Source organism: Miniopterus schreibersii, assembly GCF_964146895.1.
Source record: "Miniopterus schreibersii genome assembly, chromosome: 14".
Classification (NCBI taxonomy): Eukaryota; Metazoa; Chordata; class Mammalia; order Chiroptera; family Miniopteridae; genus Miniopterus; species Miniopterus schreibersii.
In genome coordinates, this window is record NC_138114.1 from 37762171 (window position 1) to 37778708 (window position 16538).

The window sequence follows — 16538 nt, forward strand, 5'->3', positions numbered from 1 at the left end:
GGGTCAAGTTCAAAGTGCTGCCTGGGGAGGACAAGGCCCTGCCCACCCCATCTGGTCTTGATCTGGTACTATTCTCCCTCCCATTCATAAGCACTGGCCACCCCATGTTCCTGTCAATCCTCAAATGAACCAAGCTCTTCCTCGCTTCTGGGCCTCTGCTCAAGCTGGTCTCTCCTCCTTGCTTTTTTCCTGGCTCTTGGTTCCCTGGCTCCTTGTCTTTCTTCTGTTATTAGCCACAATGTCACCTCCTCGGGGAAGCCTTCTCTGACCATTCCCATGAAAACAGCCCCTCCCACCCAGCCTGTTATTCACCCTGACAGCCCCCATGCTTTTTCTTCACTGGGCAGATCCCACACATAATTATGTTCCTTTGGGGTTTACTGGCTTAGGTCGGCTTTCCTACTAGAACTTGGGCTCCACGAGGTCAGAGATTGTCTTCTTATTTGCCTGTGTGCACACAGCACCTATCTCAGCGACTGTGGTGACTGAGTAGTTTTCAGTAAATACTTACTGAATAAATAAAGAGACATAAATAATTTACCAGAAGGCAACTGGGGACGTTGGTGACAGCAGAGGAAATATCGCATCATGACAGAGAAACCCACAGCGTGCCTCGTGAAATCTGGAAAGGAATGCTGGTGTGTCCAATGTCACCTGCTCATGCTGTCCCTGAATCTGCTAGTGGATAGCAGGACTGAGCTAATCCTGGGGCAGGATGGAGGGGGCTTTGCCCAAAGGGATGGCCTGACCTGGCTGCCCAAGGCAGACAGTTTCCCTTGGGCCAAACGTGGAGCTGAGAGGTGGTAGGAGCGGCTCTAAATACCCACGCTGACTCTTACAGAGGACAAACTGCTATTGGCCATCAGGCCCTCAGAGATAGCAGGCAGTGGGACAGTAAAATGGGGAGCGGGGATCACAGACTCTAGGGCACAGGGAGCTCTTGCCAGCTGCAAACACGGAGACCCTGAGGACAGGAGCCAGAAGGCGGGGGTGCCCCCCCCAACCTTGGAGGTTGAGCATCCTCTGGGGGAGGAGAAGATCTGAAGGATGGGGGTGGGAGATGGGGGAGAAGAGGCAGTGAGAGCCAGGCTTGAGAAAGAGGGCTTGCAAAGAAATCGGGGTGGCCTCCAGCCTCTAGGATTAATAACCCATTAATTCTCTGCAGAACTCCCCAGCCCTAATGTCGGTGGCCTTTTGTGTTGGCCCATTTCTCTCCTACCTACGAGGCACCTTGACAAGGAGCTGGTTCCCTTTCACGGGAATAATCGGTACCGGCTGCATTTCACAGCAGCATCTGTTTGGGTGATGAATGCCCTCTTGACATGTCTTGTTAAACCCCTGCAATCATTCTGACTTTCAATTACGGGCCTCGCACCTTTCCTCTCTCCTCCCGCCTGATACCTTCTCCCACTCCAACTCCTTGGCTCACCTCTGCTTCCATCTCTTTAACACCTTATCAAATCCTCTAGGTTTTCTCCATCACCACCTCGCCTTCATCGTATGATTTTTCAGCAATGAGAAAATTTGCTGCCAGAGTGTATAGCTCTAGGAGAGCAGAGCTGATGGGGAGGACAGGCCAGGGGAGCTGCCTCCAACTTCAGCTTTGCCTGGAAAGGAGGCGAGGGAGAGGCAGGATGGGGAGCCAACTGGCTACACGTGTGTGTGTGTGGGGGGGGGCGTGGTGCTCAAAATGGGGACTCTGAGCAGAGCTAGGGGAGGAGGTCCTCAATTGTCACAGAGTATGGACCGACACCAGCTCAGGGATATGATACTCCTGCCAGCATGAGCTGGAGCTTGTGGGACCTTTGATCTATGTCTCTGGGTCCCTGCTCACCTCTTCTTCCGGAGGCCAGAGCTTGTCCCTAGGCCACCAAGAAGGAGGTGAAGTGAAACCTTCCATTCACGGGCAAAGCGGGAGGGCCTGGGCAGGGAGGAGTGATCGGAGGGCGGACTGATTACATCAACTGTTACTGTGTCCATTTTGTCATTCAGCAAAATTTACTGGGTGACCAATGCACGCCGAGCATGTGTCAGGAATGAACAGCACAGAGGCCAGGCCTTGTAGACACAGAGGGATTATTACGGCAATGTGAAAGCCTGAGCGAGGGGCACATTCAAGGGCAGCGGGAACACAGAGGAGGGCGTGCCAATCTCTGCTGGGGGCACGGAGGGAGGCAGGAGAGGCTGCGCAGATAACACGGGAGCTGAGTGTTGAAGGATAACAAGAAGTTCTGCAGATAGAGAAGGGGGAAAGGTAGAAAGAGAGGACAGCAGATGCAAAGGCCCTGAGGCAGATGAGGGATGAGCACAAAGCGAGAAAGGGGAACAGAGCTGGGAGTCTGGAGCCCTATTCTGAGTGGATTTCATCTTGTTTCTTCTTATTATAGCTGTTCATTTCTTCATCTGTTTCTTCTCTGTTTCCCCGTCTAGGATGTCAGTGCGTTGTATGTGTGAAAGGAGGGGGGTAGGGTGGTCTTAGCCTCATTCAGGTCAGCATCCCCAGCTCTTAGCACCAGCCTGGCAGTCAGCAGGAGCTCAATAAATGGTTATTGGATTGAACTGAATGCTTAAGATAAATGTGGGGAGGGGAAATGGAGAGAGGGGAAATTAATGCTGAGACTCAAGCAGGGCTTAGAGGGACAGGGCCGATTCCAGTTGCTAGCAAACCACCCCTGTGGCCTGAGCCATGGCAGGGGATGTGCAATTGGAGATGACAAGCAATGTTTCCCTGTGCGGGGCAGAGGATGATTTGTCCCGCTCTCCCTGAGGCCTTTGGGGTCATGCTCTAGAGGGGGCAGGGCAGCCCAGAGTCCCTGTGGGTCTCCGGGGCGGAGGGACACAGGGCAGCGGCTACACTCACCAGCGCTGGCAGCTGCGTCCACAAAGGTGCCATCGCCTCGGTTATGGAAGAGGAAGTTGGGTCCATTCTCGTTGTCACAGAAGATATCCGAGGCACTGCTGCTGAGGATGGGACCCACGCTGACACCCCGGCCTCCTAGGAGAGGACATTGGCCCACAGTAAGTGGCAGAAGCAAAGCCCTGGTTCTGTGTAGAGGACGTGGCTGCCTGTGAGGCCTGTGAGCAGCTGTGCCAGTGATGCCTCAGAAGAGACTGGGGGTGGGGTGGGGGATCCTGACCTTCCAGAGGCTTCCCTGAGCCCAGATCTGGGCTTAGAGTCCCACAGACCGATGTGGAGGGTGACCACACTGATGTTGATGCAAATGAGGAGTGAGACTAAGTCACTTTGTGCCAAAGGAATGATTCCATGAACTAGGGAACAGAGAGATGGCTGAGTTACAATAATCCCTAAAGCCAGCTCTAACCACAGTATTTTGGTTAAGTCATAGATTTCCCTGACAACCCCACCCACACCTCATTATATATATGCTGGTCAAGACGCGGGGTGAGTTCCCGTTCTAAGAACTTACAGGAATAGGCTCCAGCTATAGGCACAAGATGCGTACCTTGCTTTGTTTGACATAGTGAGCAATTGGGAACAGCCTGCATGTCCATCACCAGCAGCTGGTTGTTGGATTATGGTGCACACATATGACAAAGCATTCTGTAGCTACTAAAAAGACAGCATGGATCCATATGTACTGATTTGGAGGAGTGCCCATGACATATTTTTTATGTAAAAAGCAATTTGGCCCTGGCAGGGTGGCTCAGCTGGTTGGAGCGTCGTTCCATACACCAAAAGGTTTCAGGTTTGATTTCTGGTCAGGGCACATACCTAGGTTGCGGGTTCGATTCCTGATTGGGGCGAACACAGGAGGCAACCAATCTGTTTCTCACATTGATGTGTTACTGTCTCTCTCCCCCACCCCTCTCTCTCCCTTCCTCTTTTTCTAAAAATCAGTGGAAATGTCCTCAGGTGAGGATTTAAAAAAAACCGCATTTGCCAAGTAATCATATTGTGTAATCTTACTCTTCTTTAAAAAAAGAAAAAAAAAGAAAGGAAAATACATGACTTTTCTGAACATGTTTGTGCAAACTTGTTTTTGAGTTTGGGGGAAAGTGGGAAAGGCTACATCCTCAGCCACCCTGGCTACTGGGTGGGGTAGGATTTGGGGAGGGAAGAAGAGATGGTAGTTGGCCTTTTTTGTGAATGTCTTCATATTGTTTAGCTTGTTCCAACAAGAATTGTTTCTTTAGTTTAAAAGGAAAAAAAATCCAATGAAGTGTATTTACTTAATTATTTAAAGAAAGAAATCAAGCCAACCTACATTAGGGTCTGAAGTCTTCAAGATCAGCTTTGGGCTACCCAAGTCAACAAGTCCAATCTTACAACATTGTGGACAAACCACCCTAACAACTGGAGTTCAAATAAAGCCCTGAAAACCACACCCCCAAACATTGGCAATACAATGCAGAAAATAGCCTGACCAGGACCAGGACATGGATTCTAGTCCCAGTGTGGCCTTTTTTTTTAACGTTTTTATTGATTTCAGAGAGAGGAAGGGAGAGGGAGAGAGAGACAGAAACATTAATGATGAGTCATTGATTGGCTGCCTCCTGCATGCCCTCTATTGGGGATTGAGCCCACATCTGCCCTGACCGGGAATCGAACAGAAATCTCCTGGATCATAGGTTGATGCTCAATCTCTGAGCCACACCAGCCAGGCCCCAGCGTGGCTTTATACAAGACGATGTGACCTTGGGTAATCTGAGTTACCCTTTTAGCCTCAATTCCCTCATCTGCAAAATGGGGATAATGTGACCTGCTTTTGTTATTTCTGGGTTTTTGAGGAGATCAAGTGAGGTGAGCTACGTGAAAGGTCTTTGTGAATCCTATGACCTTGCTGCTCAGAGTCAGGGCCATGAACCCGCTGCAGGGGCATCACATGGGTGCTTGTTAGAATGCAGAGTCTCAGGCCCCTCCCCAACCAGGCCTTGCATTCGAACAGGACCCCTGGTGGTTTCTGTGCACAGTGAAGTCTGAGAAGTGCTGCAATAAAGGGCTATTCAGTGCTGTAAGAATAGTTATCAGAGCACACAGAAGAACTTGATTTTTTTTTTTTTTTAAGTAAATGAAAGCTTAGGCAGACTCAAGTGATGCTGGGCCAGGAGCTCCCTGCCTGCTGCCTCTGGGTGCAGCAGAGATTTCCACAAAGTGACTGTGCCAATTTGGGAAGGTGGTTCTCTTGGTCCCCAGGCTCCTCCTGTCCTCTGAGAGATGTCCCTGAAGGAAATCTGAAGGAAATCATTGGGCCTTTCTCACCTGTGCAAATGCATGGAGCCTGACCACAAGGGCCAGTGTTTGGGGACAGGGGAAGGGATGGGGCAAATGGCACTGTCACTCTCATGGTGAGCCTTCTCATTAACACATTCTGGGCCTTGTGCCTCCCGATTCCTCCCAGGTAATCTCATTAGCTCTCAAAGCGAGCCCAAGTCTCATAAAAATGAAGCCACTAAGTCCACAACACGCTGGGGAGCATCATCCAAGATGCGACCAGCGCTTTTCATTAGGAGAGCCACAGTGAAGGGTGGAAAGCCTTCAGATGCCTGTCCTAAAGCCAGCAGGGAGGGTGCTGGGCCACAACCTGGGCACCGCTGTTGCCCAAACAGGAGCTGCTGAGTGGCTGTTGGCAGCTGTCCCTGCCCTGGTCGTGCCAGACTCCAGCCCAGTAGCAGGCTTCAGTGAGAAGCTCCTGGCCTTGCCTGGGCCCCTGGAAATTCCAGGTGGGACTCTGGGACTTGCTGCCCCACTCCAGCATCCTCCAATTTCCTCTCTGCCTCTGGCTCCCAAGCTGTGACACATTCCCTTCATTTTCTACAAAGCAGGTTATTTCCCTCTTGGACAAAATTCTAAATCTTTCTAATTAACTAATTGGGTTGGGTTGAAGCCTTCCACCATTTGTAACCTGTAATTACTAGAAAATTGCCATGGTAACCACACTACTAATTAGTGACAATTTATTGCCATGGCAATCAGACCATAACAGAGATGTTACCCACAACTCCTTCTTGGCAAGTTCGCTGCACAGTTAGGAGCAGGTGAGTTGACAGTTGGGGAGCCGGCCTCTTGGGCACTGGTCCCAGCAGCCTTGGGGGGGAGGGGCAACCTGCGGTCTGAGGCAGGGGCAGCCAGGAGTCTGCACCCCTCAATGGTGCCACAGGGGAAAGTAACTCTCCTCTCAGGTCGATCGTGTAAGTCTTCCTTAAACCAATAAAATCCATCCATCCTAAGTGTAGCCTGACACTCCCACCCCCTGCCTGGTCAATGACAGAGGCCCCTTACTCAGCAAGTATCTTTTGCCTGGACCTTTCCCTTCCTCCCCCTGCCTTTCCCCCTCCTCTGTCACACCCTCCTGTCCTCCCCTTCTTAAGGTTTAGCACACATCTTCTGGGGCTACCGAGGGGCAGTTAGGAACATCTCTATTTGGCCTTGGAGAATGATGCCCCAATAAGGAGTTAAACTCCACTTCACATCAATGAATTCTTATATACTTGAGGCAGGCACATCCTCTTAGGGACAAGCAGTTCCCTGGTTGGGGCTGGAGAGGCAGCACTGGTGGTGGGAAAGGCTGAAGGTCAGGAAGTTCAAGCTCTGTGACCTTGGGCACAGCACCAGACCTTTCTAGACTTCTTGTTTTCTCACAAGAGAAAGACTGACAATAATAATAGCTCTTTCTCAGGGCTGTCATAAATATTGTCAGCTGGTTTTTGGAAGGTATCTTGGAAAATGTCAGGTGCCACACAGTCATTAGCTGGGACTATTTCCCACCTGCTGGGTGAATAATATGCCTTCCAAGGCCTCCTGGTTCTGTGTTGGGTGTGAATGCTGCTCCCTGCCCATCTCTTCCTGAAGGCTTCTCGGCCCACCAGGCTGGGTGGGCCCGGTGGAGTTACAGGGGAAAATGTGTCCCCATGGCTCCCTCTCCCTTTTGCCACATTCCGGCATCCCCTTCGATGGTCGGCTCATTGGGCCCGAGCCCCACGGGGCAGCTTCATTTACCCTCAAGAATTGCACCCCTCAACCTCTGAACCCTGCACTTGGGTGAAGCAGACTCAAGTCCAATTGGTGTGCAGCTCATCCATCTATCAGACCATATCTGGGTCAGCACACAGGGTGGGGGTGCGGGGTGTGGGGGTGAGGAAGGGAAAGAGAGGTTGTGGGAAAGAGAGTGCGTGCTGCTGAACCACCCTAAACAGTGGGCCTGAGGATACAGGGACCAAGAGGCAGGGGGATTCTTTGTGCTAAGCCAAAGCCTCTAGGTTCTTGCCCCACCTCTGCACCCCCTCTGGCCACAGGAACTTGGGAAGTGCGCTCTCCAGGCCTTGATCCCACTCCCTGTGAAATGGGTGGGGGAACAAGATCTCCAAGGCTCCTTCCACCTCTGCTCCTCAGTGCATCCTCTAGGCTGGGCCCCAGGGCAAACATGGTTGGGAGTGGAGTCCTGGGCCCATCCAGACTCGGCATCATGGAGGCTGAGGCTGAGGCTGAGACGAGGCCTGTCGGCCAAGGAACCTGGACCTGTGACAGCAGTCTGCTGAGACCTCGACAGAAATATGATGCTGGTGCACGCCAAGGCTGTGGGCTGCCAAGCACATCCAAAATATTGTAAAAGTAGCAAAGACGCTAGGAAATGCAGGGGTGGAGGAATGGGCAGCGTGTGTGTGTGTTGGAGAAGGGGGTGTGGGGGTAAGGGCAGGATGGTGACAGGGTCTCTCGCCCTAAATTTCCCGCAAGTTCTAACATGTAATAACACTGTGTTGGTGCTAGTGTTGCTTGGCCCCCAGGCCCCCCAGCCCTCTGTGAGCTGTCAGATCTGGGCAGGGTGCCGAGTGTGCGGTTGAACAGGGTATTAGACAAGGACATTCACTGCTCCCCGATCCTCCCTGCCCATCCCTGCGGGATGCTGAGGGGCAGGTGGGCAGGAGGACAGGCATTTGTTTGCTGGGTGGGGAGTCCCACACGTGGGGCACCAGGGGGTTACAGGAGGGAAGTCTATCCTCACCGCCCCAGCCCCCCAGCAGTGAGGGGGCTGGAAGAAACCATTTCAGGAGAGAGGGCAGGGAAAGGAGTGGCAGGAATAGCTCCTTTGGCAACCTGTGTACCAGACATTGAACACGTTTCATCTCACCTCACCATTTCCTAGGTGAGGAAACCAAGGCTCAGAGAGATCACAGTTCAAACCAGGCAATAGATCACAGTTCAAACCCTCGTCTGGGTGCCCCCAGAGCCCGGGCTGTCCCCACAGTGCACTCTCACACATTCCTACTAAAGTTCCCTCTGGCCAGAGGAGCCATCTGTACTTCTGGAGGGGCCCAGAGGAGCCAGCCACAGGCTTGACATTTCTTTAAAACTTCTTATTTTAGCTGAAGAAAATGTGTGCAAAGGTTGCATCTGTATAGTACAACATGTCTGTGTTTGTTTTGAAAGAAAAGTGACGTCCCCTCTTGTCAATCATCAATGTGTCTGATAGCCTGTGTATCTCAGGGCTTTGGACACCCCTGGCAGGGGTCCCGGGCCCTGGCTGAGGAGCTTGTCACTCCAACCCTGCCTGTCCCTGGCTGTCAGATCTGGCTGCACTCTCGCTGCAAGGCTGCGCCTGCGGGGAAGCTGGGAGGCTCCGCGGCCCACACTCTGCCGCTCCTGGTCACCTCTCCAGAGCTGGCTGGTGGGGATCGGCCAGAAGGCCTCAGCTGGGCTTTAGGCATCTCTGTCTCCTCCAATAATGACTTCGTATAAATCAGATCTGCCCTCGCTTTGTTCTGCACTGCTCCCAGCCAACAGCGAAACTCCCCACCCAACATCGTAAATCCACCTTCATTTTCTTTTCAAATTTCTTTAAGGCTTCTTTAATAACCACCTTGCAGCCCAGACAGATGCTCCCTTAAAGGGTGGGGCCAGAATGCAGAGTTCCTGGGGAGGGGTGGAGTTCGGGGGAGGCAGGGTCAGGGAGAAGGGAAGAGATGGATTCCAGTGGAGACAGGGATGAAGAGGCCCATGTTTGTGCCCAGGGCTGGAGGACAGGCTGGGCACACATGGAGAATGCCTCCAGGGCAGGGGCTAGGCCTACTTTCTTTGTGCTTCCCCCTGTGCCCAGCATGGCACTCCCTACATCCAGGAGATGCCCAGCAGAGGGCCCTGGCATCACTGTCGGGTCCTCAGGGGAGGAGGGTGTTGCTGTTTGCTACACTTCGTGGGCACTGCCTGTGTGCTAGGCCCTGTGCCTGGCATGTCCATGTTTACCTCCTTTCATTCTCACAATAACCCCATTTTGCAGGTGAGAAAACTGAGGCCCTCAGAGGGTAATAATCACACCTCTACTGCTGCCTGGACAGGACATGGTGGAGGCAGAATCTGTACTTGGCCCTCTGGCTCCAGATACTGTCCAAGCAGCTGTTAGATGGCTAGTTCAAGGGGCTCACAGGGGCTAAGGGACTTGCCCAAGGTCACTTGGGCCCCAGAGGCGGTGCAGACCTCTTGGTCCCCATCTTCCCCCTCCTTGGGTTCCATGCCAGGCCCTCTGCCATGGGGAGAACTGGTTCTCAGGATTCCCAGGAAGGGTAGTTCCCCTCACTTTCCAGGCTCCAAGAGGCTGTGAGCAGCTGCGGAAGTCAGGGTTTGGGATTCTCATCGAACCAGAAACCATGGGGAGTGGCTTTCCCTCAGCTCAACTCAGCGCCAGTGGCTCTCCCAACAGCACCCTCCAGGGGCCCTCGAGTCCTCTGAGTCCCCCGAGAGTAGGCATACTGGCCGCTAGATGGCACTGTGACCCAGCAGAGCTGCTGTCGCCAGAGGCATCCCGTCTGGAGAGGAGGCCTCCCCTCCCCCTCCAGAGGAGCTGGACAGCCGGCGACAGCAGTGCCATCACCCTGGGCTGCTGAGGATAGGGCTGCTGGGGCTCCCCATGCTGCCCTGGGCACCCCAGGCCAGGCAGCCGCATCAGCCAATTGGAGACCATAATGGAAGCTGAGTGCCAGTCCCTGGGGCTGTGTTCCCGGTGGGTATGGGGCCTTTCTCCTTCACCAGCTCTTGTCAAACTGAGGGTCATCAGAAAGGTCAGCTGGTTGGTGTAGTTTAGGCATCGGAGGATGGGGCTCTAACTGCTAGTGTTTCTGCACCCTCCTGTGTGACCTTGGGCAAGTCCCTTCTGTCTCTGGACCTCTATTTGTTCTTTGGTAAAATGGGAAGTTCTCTGAGGTCTGTCCAGCAGATGGGTGTTGTGTGTCTTGGTTCCGGGGACCTGCGGCTCCCTGACTGCACATCTGGCCATGGCTTGCTACTCTCCCAGCCTGCTCAGGGCCCTGCCCCTCGCGGCCTGCTTCCTCACCCATTCCCAGTCCCCATGGCACTGGCCATGTGCCAGAGCCTCAGCATTCAGGCTGGGCTCCGGTGGTGGTCCTTACGTTTGGGGTCCATTCCTAGGACTCAGGGGGTGCTCTGGGCTAGTTGTCCAGCCAGATGTCCACGAGTTGTTAATGGAATGACAACAGGGGCTGCAGGGTAGAGTTGGGGGGCTTGGCAGGCAGGGAAAGGGTGAGCTGTGGAAGGCGGGCAGACATAATAGTAACTTGGTGGGCCAAATACATTCTTGTCAGCCAAATGGCTTTTGGAAGTCTGCAAAGCTGCTCTAACGTGTCCTCTGGGCATGCCAGCTGCCCTGGCCTGCCTGTGAGCTCCACAGAAGCTGCTGTCCCTTCCTTGAGCTGCCCCTGTCCTTCCAGCACAGCCCGGCACAGTTGGCTGCTGCTCCCATCCCCATCCATGCTCCTCAGCTGTTTCCTCTTGGTCCCCTCCTTCCCCCTCCTTGGTTCCTGCCAGCCCCTCTGCCAGCCCAGCCAGCGTGAACAATGTCCCCTTCATGCTCAAACCCAGCTACAACCTTCTGAATTCTTTTATTCTGTGTATAACCCTCTTTCCCAGACCTTGCCTCCCTTCCATCTCATCATTTTCAAGTGCTACATCCACCCAGGCCTCCCTCCTTCTCCTGCAGATCAAGGCATTTAATTGCCAAGCCAGCCCAGTGCACAGAACTGGGACCTATTCAGAAAAACAGATTGTACAAATCTAGGCTGAAGCTCCTGCATGTTTAGTTCCTTTCCCAGGAAAACATAGTTTATTACTGACACTCAGTCTTTCCGCTGCACATCCATGTGTGGAGCTCTGGAGGGCTTTGATGGGGGTTGAGCTGCGCAGACTATTTTATTGTCTAGTCATATGTTCCCACAAACTTTGTGAGACAGGCCAACATCAATCTCCCCCTTTCACCGAGGAGGAAAGTTGGCTAGAGGAAGGCATCATAAACTCAGGGAAGGCTGTGACAATCCTTTCTGGGTAGGACTTTTAGATTATGCCACTACCCAGGTGTTTAGAGGCAGAGGGACAGCCCAAATGACCTCTCACGTATCCCCCCCGCCCCAGGATTTGGATTCGGGCACGCTGCCACCTTAAGTCTGTGGTGCAAACTGGGATGGATATATGGGGAAGGTCAACCAATAAGAGAACTTCTCAGTCCAGAGGGCAGATGTGGTGTGAGTGAGGCTGAAGTTCATGGGAGAAGCTGTTGTGCACAGCTCTGGCTTCCTGATTTCTGGCACCCAGAACAGAAGCTGGGTTGCTCTGCCATCAGCAGTCTATTGGCAGATTATCAGAGTTTAGTCAGCAGCCGTGCTGGAATTAGAAAAACAGCCTTCCCTAGAAAGATCTTCCTGTCAGAGACTCTGACAATAGGTCCTCCATCCAGAAAGAGGTGGTGGTGGCGGTGGGGGAGCTGGCCTTCCAAAAAAGTGCCGGAGAGGTTTTGGAACAAGAACACAATTCTTTGAGCTCAGTTATCCGAGACGGGACCCAGCTGAAGCTTAGGGATTTAGCTTGCACTCAATTCCTGGCTGCTTATGTGTAAGTAAATAATTTCATCTGCTCTTGGCAATAAAGAATGCTTTAAATCTCAGCCTTTGTGACTTGTCAGTTTTCTCCTACAGAACCTGTTCACCTGTCATTTGGGTCACAGCAGGGAATGGAGCAAGAGGTTCCAGGGACAGGATATTACAGCATTCATACCCTATGTCCCATGTACCCCAAGGGGCCCCCTAAAGCCCACACCTGCCAGGTATCTCATCAACCCTTGGAGAGGCAACGTTGGAGGAGCCCTCTGTGGGTGGTGGGATGGAATAAAGTCTTCATTCTTCCTCCCCAGGGACACCAACCCATCCTCTCCTGTGGTCTCTGATGAACTAGACTCAGCCTTGTAAGGCCTGCCCCACAGCCCCAGCCCTCACCCCTCCAGCTCGTAGCCTCCCATGTCACTCTGCATACCTGTATACTTGCTGACCCCTGCCTCAGCAGCCACATCTCTGAGCGCCAGAATGCCCCGGGAGAGGTCACTGGCCTCGGGGTCCATTTCAATGAGGGCATCAGGGCCCACGTTACCGTAGGCATAATTGGCGATGTAGATAGAGTAGCGTCCGGAGCCCTGAGGAGGAAGGGAAGGAGGTGAGCAGGCCCATCTGGCTCATGGAGGTCTTTCCCCCAGAAAGCAGCTGTCTCCCTCCTCTCGCAGGACCACAGCTCTTTCACGGGGTTGGGCTCTTCTCCCTGGGTCTGGTGTGCATGGCCTGGCAGGCTGTGCACTGCACAACTCCAGAGGGGCTTTTCACAGAGGCTACAAAGTGCACGATGCCCCCTGGAGCCCCACAAAAAAGCCACCCTCCTTTTTCTATCCTGTTCCAGAAGAGCACATCCCTCCCTCTCCCCCACAACCACCTTTTTATAGACAATTTTCTAATGTGCCTCCCTCCAGCTGAGCTCTCTCCAGCTGCCAGCCAGGGTAGCTGCTCAATAAATATTTGCTGATTGATTGATCTACCAGCTCCCATTATTCTGTCTCTCTCTCATTCAGGCTCACTCCAGCCGAGATGACAAGCAAATTCCTGAGACATCTCCCTCCCCCTTCCCACCCTTTGCTTCTTCATTCCTCTATCTTGGTAGCACGAGGCTCAGATATGCAGGGGTCTTCCTTCCCTCTTCCATTCCTTTGTTTCCCCGCATTATATAGAAAGAAATATTATACTGCTTCTGCGTTTATAACTCCGTCTCAGATATTTTCTCCTTTGCATTTCCTTGGCGCCGTAGTCACTCTTCTGTAGTCCACAACACTGCTGATGAAAGGTTCTTTCCTGCCCGTCATTATAATGGTGTTATTCCTTCAATGGATGCCTCCTCTCCCCCAAGAGATCCACACAATTTCCAAATCAGTTTCTAGCTTTCCTCTCACCCTTCTCAACATTTCCCTCCAATTAATCAGACAGTAGGTATTTCTTGAGCTCTAACTACGTGCAAGGTGCTCTGCTATGAATGTACCTAAGACAAGGTCTTCATTCTTAGGCTGCTTGTAGCCAAGTTTAAAGGCAAGCTGTAAACACAAAACAGTGCAAGAGAAACGGCTGAGTTCAAGGCGAGAGTGTGCTCCGTCAGCCCCTCTTTGCAACCCTCCCGCTTGCTTCTGTTTCTTACCCGATGGCCCCGTTGGCACAGCCCCGTTCCAACTAACTGGTCACTGACTTCATCTGTTCTTTGGGACCATATCCTTTGGGAAAGCTAATTAAGAGCCACTTGGTGGGTGAGGCCACCAAAGGACCTCGGGGTGTCCTGGGGGATGCAGAAGCGTCAACAATCATACAATTATATATATCTGAGAGAGTGCGTTCAAGGTTCCCTGGGTGCACAGAAGAGGGGCTCCTAACCCAGAGGAAGGGCACCTAGCCATTGGAAATTCAGAAGAGGTTTTCTAAGAGGAGTCTCAGCCAGGTGAAGTGGAGGGGAAAGAACCTTCCAGGCAGAGATGAGACAGAGAATGATGTATGTAGGGAAACCACAGGCAGTTTGCTCAGTGTTGCTGGAATGTAAAATGCAAGGCAGGCATGTCAGGGGACAGAGCTGGAGAAGGTGGCAGCACTGCCCCCTAAGGACTTGTATACCCTTTCTTTTTTGGTTGCGTCTCTATCCTGCTACTTGGGAGTTGATGTTTTACAAATCTTTTAACTCAAAGGGGGCCCTGGACCAGCAGCACTGGTGTCATCTGAGATCACGTTAGAGCTCTCAGGCCCCACCCAGACCTGCATTTTCACAAGACGCCCAGGTGATTCCTGTGCACAATGGGAGTTTGCGATGCACGGCTTTGCAACATGGCTTCACGATTAGGGGAAAAGTGTGAGAGGTTCTTGGGGTCACAGGAGCTTGGCATACGTGTGTGGAATGACTGGATAAAGAGTGAATGAATGGGGCCAAAGGGGAAAGCGCACCATCACTGTAACTGTTCCTGACCCTACCAGCTGTTAGCAATTTCATCAACAAATCCGAAATGCACTCCGTTAGAAATTAGGATATTTATAAAATTCACTTATACCTAGTTCCTTACTTCCATGTATTGGGGTGGTTAAGGTGACAAACATAGGTGTGTGACAGTTATAGGAGGTGGCAGGAATTCACGTGTGAACTTGACCACATCATTCTGGGAGGGAGAGATGGAGGTCATTCCAGGAAAAGGAAGGTGTTTCTGTGGCTCTGGGTCTAGGAAAGTGGGTCCCTCCATTTAGCTTAACACGTGGAGGGCTTGTTAAAACGTAGATGCAGGGTTCTATCCCTGGAGTTTCTGACTCAGGAGGTCTGGGGTGGCCCTGAGAACTTGCATTTCTAACAGGTTCCCAGGTGAAGCTGTCGCTATTGGTCCAGGAACCACACTTTGAGAACTGCTGGTCTAGGGCCATTAGCCTGGGTCCTGGTCCAGGCCCTACCCGACTGGCTCCTTGTCCTTGGGCAGATTCTTCGCCCGCTTCTGCTGCACCTCCTCACATGTTAAATGGGGGTCATGTCCTCCCTGCCAGGGAGAACCCTCCTGGCAGGGTTGTTGAGAAGATAAAATGAGACAATGCATGTGAAAGGTCTTTGAAAGATAAAAATGCTATATAAACGTGAGGCATAATCATTATCGATCAGGGAACGCTTCTTGTAAGAGATTGGCTTTGAGTTGGATCCAGAAAGGTGGGTGAGTGACGAGGCAGCTGAAGATGAAGGGCAGGCAGTGTTCCAGGCTCCGGGCAGAGAACAAACGAGGGCTGGAATGGGAGAGCGAGGGAACGGCAGGTGGTAGGGGTGAGACGTTTACCTGGTGCGATGGTCCTCAGGCTGGAGCTGGCATGGGAATCACCTGCAGGGCTATAGCTGAAACCCAGACGGCTGGGCCCCGCCCCAGGGCTTCTGATTCAGCAGCCTGGGCGGTGGAATGGATGGGGCCTGAGAATGTGCATTTCTAACGATGCTGATTCAGCTGGCTGGGGGCTACACTTTGAAACCCACTGACCAGGTAGACTAAAAGACCCCAGGTGGGGGCTGTGGGGGTGAGAAAGGAGCAGGGCAAACGCCATGACCGAACTTGTGGTGAGAAATTTGTGTCTGATACAGGTTCACACAGAGGCAGGGGTAGCCGAGGAGTAAAAGGGTGTCAGATTCATTTTCAGGCAGGCAGGACTCGATTCCTGGCTTTGCCTGCCACTTACTATGTGACCAAGGTCAAGTTACTTAATGGCTCCAAGGGTTAGTTCTGTATCTGTAAAATGGGAAGAAGGAGAGCATCTACCTCATAGGCTTAGAAGGATTCAATGAGATGATGCTTACAAACCGCTTAGCACAGGCTGGACACGTTGTTAGTTTAATAAGTGATAGCTATTGTCACGATCGCTCTCGCATTTTCCTACATCACGCTGCATTCCTCTCTCTCAACTTCCAGACTGGCTTTGACCTCTCCCTACTCCTCCCTTCCACAGTTCTCAGGCCCCAGGGACTGCCAAGGTGGCGGCGGACTCAGAGCAACCCCTCTGCTGGTGGCAGACAGGCTGAGGCTCCGGCTGAGCAGGGACCGAGCGAGCTGCTAAGTGCCCGCCTACCGTGCTGCGTGCCAATGTCTTTTTTTTTTTTTTGTATTTCGCATGGTGCCTTTGTCCTGTGGTTAAATGTGTGGGTGTGCAGATGACCTTGTTAGGACAGAGAGCGCATCTCTTTGTGATTAACCTTCAGGCCCTCCCACCAGCTCTGAGAAGGCTCCCACCTTAGCAGAGTGTGGGAAGCCTTGTTCCTGAAAGTCCAAGACAGGAAGCCAGTAGGAGCCTGGGTAGAGGCCCCAGCAGCTGCGGGCCTGGCACCCCTCAGACCCTCTCCACTCTCTGGGGCCGCTCACAAAGCCGCCTCTCCCTTCCCTCCTGCCAAGCAGGAGTCCAGGTGGCACTGATTCAGGTCAGGGCTAAATGTGGCTTCACAGCCCAGCTTGGCTTCTCTTCTCAGCACCAGCTTGTTAAGAAATAAATATTTATACCTGGCACCTGCCTTCTCCCACGTTCTGGCGGCCCCTGCTGTGAAGGTTCACGCTGAATCCCCAATCCCCTCTGTGCCAGCTCAATCCTGAAATGAGCCAGCCCCCTTGCCCCTGCTCCAGAATGGGGGCCAGGGATGCTCCGTGGAAGCTGGGCAGCAGCTGGGTCCCTGATTTAGTGATGACTGTTTTGTAAAGTCAAGGAGGGGGTGGCAGGGGAGC

General features: G+C 52.7%; 1 protein-coding gene across 2 annotated transcripts in view; it reads right to left on the reverse strand.

The window, feature by feature from the left end:
- CRTAC1 (cartilage acidic protein 1) overlaps window positions 1-16538 on the reverse strand; it is a gene marked incomplete at its 5' end in the record, with an annotated part of 129820 nt that overhangs the window by 21068 nt on the left and 92214 nt on the right. For both annotated transcript variants that reach the window (XM_081158116.1, XM_081158115.1), the window contains 2 exons: window positions 2861-2995; window positions 12269-12425. In XM_081158116.1, coding sequence (XP_081014242.1) covers window positions 2861-2995; window positions 12269-12425 — 292 coding nt within the window. The remainder of the gene's footprint in view (window positions 1-2860; window positions 2996-12268; window positions 12426-16538) is intronic.